We start from the raw sequence: 11,829 nt of genomic DNA on the forward strand, positions 1-11,829 counted from the left end.
GGCACATCCTTCAATTTATTCCCTCTTTTTCCTCTTGTTACATATCAAATTTGTTTTAAAGAATAGAAAAAAAGTAACACAATCATGTTAGATTAGTTTACTAGTAAATATATGTCACCTCATAAACTAATAAACCTTAAAGCTTCATTTTCTAAAAAAGACACTCCTCCATCATTGTCTCAATCAAACATTATATAACAACCTCTATTACTGATGGATCTTCCTTTATCTTTATGTGAGATCTTAGTTATATCACCTGCTATATCTCGAATCTTATTCATAATAACATCTCAACCTCAAAGCTTTTTTTCATATATATATATACATTTGTAGCAATCCAAACTCTTAAATATTGATATATTGTTCGCTTTGACCTAATGAACTACTATTTTGTCCTTTCGGTGTAACTTCCCAGGAGGTCACCCACCCCAGGATTTCTTCAATATGAGCACACTTAACAGTGAAGTTTCTTAATAAAATTTTTATCATTAGACCAAAAGGTGTCTAAATGTTTAAGAGTTTAGCTTTCTTTTACTTAAAGGGTTTTACATATTTTATGTGCATTCAAAATTAGTTTATTTGACAAATTGGAATACACTATGTCATGCGACATCCACTCCCGTAATGTTCTGACCTTACGGTAGACCTCAATGATTAACACTATTCATTGCATCACACCTTGCCTAATTGTGTTTACCTCTTATTATTGCATTGTGTAAACCCTTCTTCCACATTGCGTCAACCACACTCATGATCCCTGACCGTATTGCATTACATTGAATTGCTCCCGCATCACATAAACCTTATCCTTCTCTTGCACTTCATCGACCCTACACTTGGACACTATTCTAACACTGTGACCACCTAATCCTACATCACAAATGTCACTCGCCTTCAACATCGCAATTACCTCTCTTACCTCTATTGATCACTAATCATAGTCAGTAAATTCATTTTTGATAATTTTAACCATACACCAAAAAAATCTCCTAATTTTATATGCATTATGACTAACTTTTTTTTTTTTTTAAATACTTGCAACCAAATATAATTTTAAAAGGGTGCCTTCAATCTATTCCCTCTATTTCCTCTTGTTTCATATTGAATTTGATTTAAAGAATATAGAAAAGTAACACCATCATATCAAATTAGTTTATTGGTAAGTATATGTCTCCTTGGAATACAAAAACCTCAAAGCTTCATTTTTCTTAATAAGGCATTCCTCCATTAGTGTCTCAATCAAACCTTATATAACAACCTCCATTAGTGATGGATCTTCCTTTCTCCTTCTGTGATATTTGAGCTAGATCACCTACTATATCTCTAATCTTAATCTTAATAGATGAGAGAGAAAGAATGACTAGCCAATTATTCTAAGGCTTTCTTTGGACAATTTTTTACTGCTTTCTAAAGCTGTTACAAAGAAAGTAATTTTTTTAAAACTGTTGTTGAAAGCAAATTTTCAGAAAAAAATCTTTGAGAAGTATTAAAAATAGTGATACAAAATTATCATTACAGTCTTTTCGAGCGTGAAATTATTCTGTGCTGTCACCGGAAGCCGTCCAGAGACGAATCATGATACTCCATGTTATCTTTTCCGCTGTGCGCCGGGTGAATTGGCACATTCTTATTCGCCTTCAGATGATCCGATGGTCGCATGAAGAAACGGACCCAAACAAAACCTCAAAAAAAAATTTTTTTTACTGAAAGTCAATTTGTCTTCTTCTTATTTTCTCCATCATGAGCCACATGACAAGTCAAACAAACCCGTGACTTCCTATACTCCAAGCATGACAGCTCAGCTTTGTATATTTTATTCCAGCTGTCATTTCTAAGCATTATTCAATATTTTAAAATTAATGAAAAAATAATAATTAGAATTAAAATATATTTGTTATAAAATATAAAATATCAAAGAATTTCTCTAGGATGAGCACATTTAACTGCGAAGTTTCTTGATGAAATTTCAATTATTAGACCAAAAGACACATTGATGTTTAAGAGTTTAACTTTTTTTTTTTTTGAAGGCTTCACATGCAACATTAGGGTGGACCTTATGGTAAACCTCAATGCTTAACTCTATTCATTGCATCTCACCTTACCTAATTGTCTTGACCTCTTATTATTGCATTGAGTCAAGTACCCTTCTTCCACACTGTATCCACATTCATGATCCCTCATTGTATTATAGTACATTGAATTGCTCCTGCATCACATCAACTTTTCCATGCTTTTGCACACCATTGACCCTACACTTTGACACAACTCTCTAACACTGTGATCGCCTCCTCAACATCATAATTGACACTCAACTTCAGCATCGTGGTTGCCTCTCTCATCTCCATTGAACACTAATCATAGTCACTAAATTCAATTTTTTAGTAATTTCAATCATACACCAAAAAATCTCCAAATTTTATATACATTAGGACTAGCTTTTCTTTATTTTAAATACTTGGAATCAAATATAATTTTTAAAGGGGGCATATGCTTCAATTTATTCCCTCATTTTCCTCTTGTTACATATCAAATTTGTTTTAAAGAATACGGAAAAAGTAACACAATCCTATTAGATTAGTTTACAAGTAAATATATGTCACCTCATAAACTAATAAACCTTAAAGCTTCATTTTTCTAAAAAAGATACTCCTCCATCTTTGTCTCAATCAAACCTTATATAACAACCTCTATTACCGATGGATCTTCCTTTATCTTTATGTGAGATCTTAGTTATATCACATACTATATCTCAAATCTTATTCACAATAACATGTCAACTTCAAAGCTTATATATATATATAAAGTGTGACATGAAGTTAATTGAGGGTCATGAATATTTTATTTTTTATATTATTGAGTGAATTAAGTATTTTTGAGTTAATAATAAATTTGAAGTATTAAATATAGAAAAAAGATAATTGTAAATATTATCTATGTAAAATTTCTAATTTTTCAAGAAAAAAATAGAGTCAATATATATTTTTTATCAAAATAAACTTTGAAATTATTAAATACACCTTAAAATGAATATAATATAATTTTTATAAAGTACACTCATTTTAAACATATGAAAAATAAAAAATTCACATTATTTTTTTTTTCATTTTTAAATATGCCAAAAGCATTGCTCCTTTCTCCATGAAAAAAGTTCAGCCAATAGACTAACAATCTGCAGTACTCTGTATCTCGGAATCTCTCAATGAAAAGCTCATCTTCTTCCCCCCATTTCTCCACCCCTCTCCTCCTCCTCCTCCTCCTCCCTCTCCTTCTCCACAGAACCGAATCCCAATCCCCCATCAAAACCGTCGTCATCCTCGTCCTCGAAAACCGCTCCTTCGACCACATGCTCGGCTACCTCAAGCAATCCCTCAACCCTTCCATCAACGGCCTCACCGGCGCCGAATGCAATCCCCTCTCCGCCTCCTCCTCCTCCATCTGCGTCTCCGACGACGCCGGATTCGTGGAATCCGACCCCGGCCACTCCTTCCAGGCCGTCGTCCAACAGATATTCGGCTCCTCCGCCATTCCTTCCATGTCAGGCTTCGCTCAACAAGCGTCAACGGTCTCCTCCTCCCTCCCTCTCACCGTCATGCAGTGCTTTGATCCCCAAACCCTCCCCGTCTTCTCCACTCTCGTCGACGATTTCGCCGTCTTCGACCGTTGGTAAGGGGGTTGTTTGATTTGCTATTTGAGTTGATACAGGTTATTAGGTTTATTGTACTTTTAGGTACCGCTTTAACCACAAAAAATTATTAGGTGCGGAGTGCGCATTGTCCGCACAAGTACTGGGTACCTAGCGGTATCCAACGGTACCTAGAAGTATCGAGTGCGAGTACCTAGTACCCAATACTTTTACGGATAGTCTCTCCGTTCGTACTCCGCACCTAATAATTTCTCTGTAACTATAGATACAGTAGAAGTAGATCCAATTTGAAAAACTCAGGTTCATGATGATTGGTTTAACATATGGGTATGAGTCGGATTAAAATTTAGAATTTTGTCCCGTTTAATTAATAGGTTTACCTGCAAACACGATTGGATTTTTAATTATTTATTTATTTTTAAGTTTTGTTTGCTTGTTGGTATGTTATTTGATTTTTGATTGATTGATTAAACTCGATAATTGATAAGTTACAAAATAATAATAATAATAATAATCGAGATAGATTACTGGGTTGTTTTTGGTTGGATTTGAATTGACTTTATTCAGAACGGGTCAATTGTAGATTGAGTCCTAACGCGACCCATTAAATTATTTTGACAACTCTAAAATAAAGATTGAATTATGATGAGTTTGAAAATTATTAAGATTTATTTTGAGATTAGTGCAATACAATCTTTTCATATATAATACTTTTTGGGTGCCGGAACATTCATGGCTGTAGAGAGATATAGAATTTAGCATTATAGCTTTCTAAGAAGATTCAACACACGCACATATAAGATATAATGGTGCAAGAGTTATGAAAGACAATAATTTTTTATGTGGAAAAGCTTGACAACGGAAAAAATTTGGGCTCTGGCTCAGTTAAAATGATTTTACTAGTGTTTGCAGTTGTTTACAAATGATATATTTCATTGGAAGAAAGCCTTAGCTCAATGTATAAAATGTGTATCATATAAAGCACATTACTAGGTGGGAGTTGGAAGAATCCAGTGATATGAGAGTTATTCTCAAAAGAATGTTTGCTTATTTGTTTGATCAGTAGGACCATAGTGGGTGATAGAGATCATAGGGGCTATAGTAGGGCGACTGAGGTAGAGAGGATCATTATGGGGAGATAAAGGTCGGAGAGACTGTAGTCGATTGACAACGTTGGTCGAAAGAATGGTAGTAGGTGAGCGACAGAGGTAGAAGCAATCGTAGTTGGGATGTGACGGTGGTTGGAGGAATTTTAGTTAGTCGAAGACTGTGGTAGGATGGATTGTAGTCGATGAGCGACTATGGTTAGAGGGACCGTAATTATAGAGCGACTGTGGTCGTAGGGATCGTTGTCGGAGTGCGATGGTGGTTGAAGGGACTGTAGTCACGGAGCGATGGAGGTTGGACGAAGGCCCAGTGATGGTTGTCAGACAGAGGTCTAACGTGGATGTTCGGGCAAAGGTCATGTAGCGGTGGTCTGATGACGAGGATTCATTAACAGTGGTGCCGAGATGAAGCTCTAGGATGTTTCAAGTTTAGAGCTCTCTTAAGTCTCTAGCTCTAGGTCTAAGCATCCAAAAGTTCAAGCCCCCTTCATGTGGGAAGTGAGAGTGACATGCTCCATAAATATGAAGAATATTATGAGCAAATTCAGACTTATCCTTGGATAACCCATAATAATCACTTGATTCGACTACAAGCATGTCATATTTGAATATTACTTGATCACCCAATCAATGTGAGCTTCCAAATATGCTCTAAAGTCCTTGATTTGAGCTCATTTGAGCTCAAATTTGATCGATTTTGAAGTTGTTGGATTCATCCCATCAAGACGTTCGGTTTGACTATTAAGTTTGTTAAAACTGGAGTTTGGAGGGTCTCGTATTAAACATAAAAAAAATTCAATTCAAATATGACATTAAGATTTGTGCCAGATCAAGATAATTTTTTTGTCGTATCAATACTAATCTCAAAACAAATCCAATAGGATTACACTTTAAGTGACCTAATGATAATTATAGTCATTAAATTATCTCCTTTGGTATTTCAAATGTTAGATTATTTTTCAAAATATTATAAAATATCTGTAAAAAACCTAAACTGAGTGTTAAGTGTAAAAATCTTTTATTTTATTAAAGTTTTTTTTTTTCAAAACTATGGATATATTTTATTCATTATAAAATATTCAAATCATATTGAGGTCAAGGGGATTAAATCATATGAAGGACTTTGAGATTAGTGATTATGAAAAATTTTTATATTGTTACACTAATTTTAAACTAAATCACCAGCTTTCATTGTTACACTAATTTGTATGAATTTTTTTTTTAATATTAGTCTTTTATTTATTTTTTGCATCGAAGATTTGAGAATCACTAATCTTAAAGCAAATCCAACGATTTTTAAATGTACCGTAACATAATTTATAGTTATTTTCTATGATTTTAACAATTTTCTGTGTTTTATTCGTAACGGGTTCTCGTCCATACCCGGCCCGACCCAACCCAACCGCCTGTTCCTCTACTCCGCCACATCCCACGGCGCCACCACCCACGACCCGCTGGAGCTCCTCACCGGCTACCCCCAGAAGACGATCTTCGATTCCCTCCACGAAAACCTCCATGACTTCGCTGTGTACTTCTCCACTCTCCCGACCACGCTGTTCTACGCAAGAATGAGAAAGCTCGAATACGCGAGCAAGTTCCACTGGTTCTCCGCGTTCGGAGCGCACGCGAAGGCGGGGAAATTGGCTAAGCTGAGCGTGATAGAGCCGCGGTATTTCGACTTGGTGGGCGCGGAGGCGAACGATGATCATCCGGCTCATGATGTGGGGAACGGGCAGAGGTTGGTGAAGGAAGTGTATGAGATGTTGAGGGGGAGTCCGCAGTGGAACGAGAGTTTGTTGATCGTCAGCTACGATGAGCACGGGGGGTTTTATGATCATGTGGAGACGCCGTATGTGGGGGTGCCGAATCCGGATGGAATGAGAGGGCCGGCGCCGTTTCTCTTTGATTTTGATCGGTTGGGAGTTAGGGTTCCGACCATAATGGTTTCGCCGTGGATCAAGAAAGGAACAGGTAATTTGATTTCGATCATTTGTATTGTTTTTTAGCTTGTTTTGAATTGATTATTGATCGGATTGATTTGGGCTGAGTGTTTAAGATATAATGTACGCATTTCTTGCGGATTAATCATGGCTGATTTGAATTGCAGTGGTCAGCAGACCAAATGGGCCGACCGCGAATTCTGAATACGAACACTCATCGATACCGGCGACATTGAAGAAGATATTCGGCTTGAAATCGGAATTCCTGACGAAGAGAGATGCTTGGGCAGGGACATTCGAGCACATTTTTGAGGAGCTCAGCTCGCCAAGAACCGATTGCCCAGGTTTCCTATATTCTATTGATTACTGTTCAGCTAACCATATATAAACTTTGCAAAAAAAAAATCACATTGCACAAATTGCACCGAGATATGCAACATATAAAAGAAAATTTCACTTTTTTTTTAATAATTCCTTAAGAAAAAAGATTGTGTAAAGATATTTTCATTCAAAATTCTTAGATTTATGTTAAGATTAGTGTAATTCTTGGATATCATATGGAACATTATTCTCAAAGCAAATATAAGGTTTGGAAGCTCATCCCGAAGCAAAACCAATGAGGATATGCTTATACAATTTTTCTTCCATTCCTTTATGTACAAGTGCTATATGTATAAGATGCGAAATTTCTGACTAAGATTTTTTTTTTGAGACAACTTTCTTACTGCTTTGTAAAACAATTTTTTTAGTACAAAATTTTTTAGAACATGTTGGTTTTTGTACTAGAATATTATTTTAAAAAATAGTAAGAAAGTTGTCCCAAACAAAGCCTAAAATAGAGGTATTATGTGCATAACATGTTAATTTAGTAAGACTTTCAAAATAACTTTGGTATGTTTTCATGTTTTTAAAATGACAACCACTCCAACTAGACTCTCACCGCTTGCCGCTGTCCTTGTCACCATCACCACTAGTTATCATCACCATCATTGTTGATCACTGTCACCACCACAACTTATCGCTACCACCACCATAGCTGCCCACATCAGATTGTTGCATAAAATAACTTAATGATATTTAATCAAATAAAAATAAATTTTACTAAAGATATCAAACATATTTTTTATTTCAAATCAATTTGCTAAACACATCCATCAAAAAAGTTCATGGAAATAACTTTAAAATACCGGTACCATTCATGTGATTCATGCTATCCTCTACTTTTGGAGAAATTATTAGGTACCTAGCAAATTAAAGATGGAAAATATAACAAGAGTGATATTACATGTCCACCTATAACTTAAATAAGAACCTATTAGCACCTAATAACTTCTCCAACCTTCACCTTGTCCATTTATTAGGTATCTAAAATTATAAGAACTTAATTCCTTTTGCAAGAATTATAGGAACAAAGCTATGATAAAAGAGAAAGACAAGAACTTAAGAACTAAATACTTCTAAACTTTTAGTTCGTGTATTCACAACAACAACAACAACAACATCAAGTCTTTATCCCGTTACTTGGAGTCGGCTACATGAATACTTTTTCTCGATCGTGTTCGGTTAAGAGTCAAATTCTCATTTAGATATAATAAAGAAAGGTTATTTATAATATTTTATAACCAAGTCTTTTTAGGTCTACCTCTACCTTTCTTGACATAGGTTAAATCTAATACATCTACTCTCCTAACGGGATCATCGGAGAACCGCCATTTTATGAGAGCAAAATTGTATTAATATATGGGAGCACACAGTTTTCTTTGAATAATTCTTACAGCAATATCTGGCCTCAGCATTTGGGGAAATATTGCAAACGAATATGCCCATAACAGCTAGATTTCACTGGCAAAAAATTGATTAGGAGCTCTTCATTAACAAAATAGATCACCAGTACAAGACAATTATTTATAAAACTATATACAAATATACTAATTTCGTTGTTGTTATGTAGTACAGAAACACTTGTTTTTTTTAGTTTTCAGCAATCAATTTACTGTTTATATGGAGCTATCTTTGTCGTTTATATAGAATAAAGAAAACCATTTTATAATTCAAATGAGAAATTATTACGTGCAGTCACCGGACTGTCCGGAGGTCAATCAGGACACGCCATGTCACCCTATACATAGCGGTGCACAGTGACAATACACAGGGAACAGGTAACGTGGCATGTCTTGATTGGCCTCCGAATAACGTCCAGGTGACCGCACATAATAATTTCGCAATTCAGACAGACTGTTCTGTCATTTATAAATGGCCACCTCACACTCTTCTCAATTTCTTTAAGAGTTTTCCAGCTTTTACTGCTACCAGAAAAAAAAAATATTTGAAACTGTTGATTATCTACAATGGTTTCCAAGAAAAACAGGCAAAAATTGAAGAAAATCTTATCAGAAACAGGAAAGAAAAGTTTTTTTCACTATCTTCTTTGTTGTACAGTCCCAATTGTTTAACTCAGTTCATTCTCTCCACAGAAATCCTTCCCAGTCCATTTCCTACAAGAAGCAGTACTGAAATCAAAGAAGATAGCTTTCTATCAGAGTTTCAGGCCGAGTTAGTCGACTTAGCTTCGGTCCTCAATGGTGACTCCATTTTTAATCTGCACAGAGAAACAGACAAGAAGATGACAGTAAAAGAAGCAGATGCTTATGTGAAATCTGCAATAAAAAACTACTTGAAAGCAAGTAAAGAGGCTATCCATTGAAGGTACAGTGGTGAAAATTCTATTATAGATCTGCGTTTCTGCTTCCTTCTCTACCAACACAAAGAAAACACCATAAATCCCTTATGTTTTAGCAAATGAGTCGAGTGGAGTCGAGTCGACTCGAGTATCTGTCTAATCAAGCTAAACTTGTTTAGTTCTTACTTCTTACTAAGCTTGCACTCCTTTACTAAGCTCGTTTAAAAAATTATAGACTCGAATATGGCTCGATTGGAAAACTCAAGTTCGACTTGATTTGTTAGGTTTAAATTAAAATTTTTAATTTTTTAGAATTTTTATTTTTAATATATAATTAATTTATAAAGGTTAAAATATATTATATAATTCTAATTTAAATTAATTTTTAATTATATTTTAAATTAACCGAACAGTTTAATGAGTTTGAGAGTTGAGCCAGACTAAGCTTGAGCTAGCTCATTTAATATATCAACTCAAGTATTGGCTCTAGCTTGAATTTGTTGCTCGACTCCTGAGCTCGTTCAAGCTCGACCCGATTCAGCTCACTTACACTCCAAATGCTACAAATATAAGAACAAGCATTCAGACCACACAGCTAATAATAAACACAATTAATCAAATTAGCATCATATTATCGAATTGTGTTATGCTACAAGATGGGATCATTGCATGCAACAAAAAAATTTATCCTTTGTCCAAAAATTTTAAAAGTAATTGTAAAGCTGTTGTGGATAAAATTAATTTTTTGAAAGCTATTGTAGAAATCAGTTTCTCAGAATAAAAGTTTGTGTAAAGCAATAAAAAAGTAATTGCTAAATAAAAATTATGATTTTTGATTTGAAAAGTAATGTTGTAAGTAAAATATTCCAAACGAAGCCTTAGTGTTACCAAATCTCCATCACCCCTCTAAGGATCAGAATAAATTTTTTTTCTTCTATTGTGTCATATTAAGTGTCAAATCCTCATTTAAATCTAATAAAAAAAGATTTTTTTAATACTTTCTAACAAATTCTTTTTAGGATATGATTAGTAGTTACTTTATTTTTTCAAATTTAATTGACTTATTTATTTATTTTCAAAAGATTTACATTCATACCCTTATTTTTATATATATTTAGATATTTAACACTAAATTTTTTACATTTTGCTTAATCTCTAAATCACATAAAAAATAACAATAATATTAACCTATATAAATAAATATAAAAAGTGAAATACACATCATAAAATTTATATATTTGCATAAAATTTAAGTATTAGTTATGTAAATACATAAAATTCTATAAAATGTATGTAAAACCTATTTTATTTTTTAAAATATTTTTTCCATTAATTTTTTTTTTAGAGCCATTCAATGAGATTAGCTTTAGAAAAGCAAAAGGCTCATGTAGTGCCAAAATATTTTTTCATTCTTTTTTTTAGCAAGACATTAAAGGCCACACATGCATAGTACTATATATAAATTAATATTTTTTCTTCCTATTATTTAACATAAAACTATACAAACTATAACCACATGTGACAACAAAAGGTCATAGGGGATTGTACCTTATTTTGCATGGTGATAGAGCAATTAGTGGTTAGCATATTAAATTATTAAAAAAAAATTATAACTAAAAAAAAATAACTCTTTGATTTCTTTTTTGTCAATTTGGTACTTTTTATTGGGAAAGTAGATTTAGTACTTTGTGGGATGTTTGAATTGTATAAGGTACTTTCATTTGTGGGTCAATAATGAATATGATATTGAATGATAATTATTGTGTGGGAGCATGTCAATATGTCTTTGGATGTTGCACTTTAAGAATGTCTTCTTAAAGGTGTAGTAGATACATTTGCTTTTATATGGAGGTGAAAATAAGGGTGTCAAAATCGGGTGTTGGGTCGGGTCGAACTGACCCGAGGTTCAAACGGGTCAACCCTAACCCGACCCGGATATGTAAACGGGTCGAAAGTTTGACCCGGACCTGACCCGTATTTGGCTTCTGCCAGCGTCGGAACAACGGCGGGCGAGGGGACGGACACGGGGCTGCGGGCGCAGGGTAGCGCGCACTGGGCAGCGTGCGCGCGGGGCAGTGGGCATGGGGCAGCAGCGCGGGGCTCGGGCAGAAGTCAAAACATCTATGTGTTGCCTTTTGGTCAAGATTGAAAGCCCTAGTCATGTGGCCATACTTTACACCCAACCCCACTTTACTCATTTAATACTCAAGATACTTCATTGGAGGTAACTCATTGACAAATGGAAAACTAGGGCCAAAGATCTACCGAGATGATATAATTATATAATTTTTATTAGTTTGATCATCATTCTCCAACTACAATCCAAAGATAAAATTAAATTTAACTAGGGACACTAATTTAGAGTGTTATAATATCCTTAATTAGGGGTGTTACAGATACTACACATAGAATATAATTAACTATAGAGGTTCAGACTCATACGAAATGTCATGCCCAAGA

At 34.5% G+C, this 11,829-nt stretch overlaps 1 protein-coding gene across 1 annotated transcript; it reads left to right on the forward strand.

Annotated features, from left to right (window-relative positions):
* Window positions 1–3,264: 3,264 nt before the first annotated feature.
* On the forward strand, window positions 3,265–9,512 carry LOC110097841 (non-specific phospholipase C6). The gene is made up of 4 exons (XM_020824448.2): window positions 3,265–3,663; window positions 6,119–6,720; window positions 6,857–7,033; window positions 9,164–9,512. Exons 1-4 carry the CDS (start codon window positions 3,344–3,346, stop codon window positions 9,391–9,393), a joined length of 1,329 nt encoding a protein of 442 aa, XP_020680107.2. The 5' UTR covers window positions 3,265–3,343; the 3' UTR covers window positions 9,394–9,512.
* The last annotated feature ends 2,317 nt before the right edge of the window (window positions 9,513–11,829 follow it).

The sequence above is a fragment of the Dendrobium catenatum genome, unplaced genomic scaffold, assembly GCF_001605985.2.
Source record: "Dendrobium catenatum unplaced genomic scaffold, ASM160598v2 fragScaff_scaffold_574, whole genome shotgun sequence".
NCBI classification, from domain to species: Eukaryota; Viridiplantae; Streptophyta; class Magnoliopsida; order Asparagales; family Orchidaceae; genus Dendrobium; species Dendrobium catenatum.

Bases quoted from the DNA above. Each gene is read 5' to 3' on its own strand.
- LOC110097841 (XM_020824448.2), top strand. From the start codon at position 3,344: ATGCTCGGCTACCTCAAGCAATCCCTCAACCCTTCCATCAACGGCCTC. The intron at 3,664-6,118 runs GTAAGGGGGTTG...TATTCGTAACGG, and splicing joins TTCGCCGTCTTCGACCGTTG to GTTCTCGTCCATACCCGGCC. The intron at 7,034-9,163 runs GTTTCCTATATT...TTCTCTCCACAG, and splicing joins GCCAAGAACCGATTGCCCAG to AAATCCTTCCCAGTCCATTT.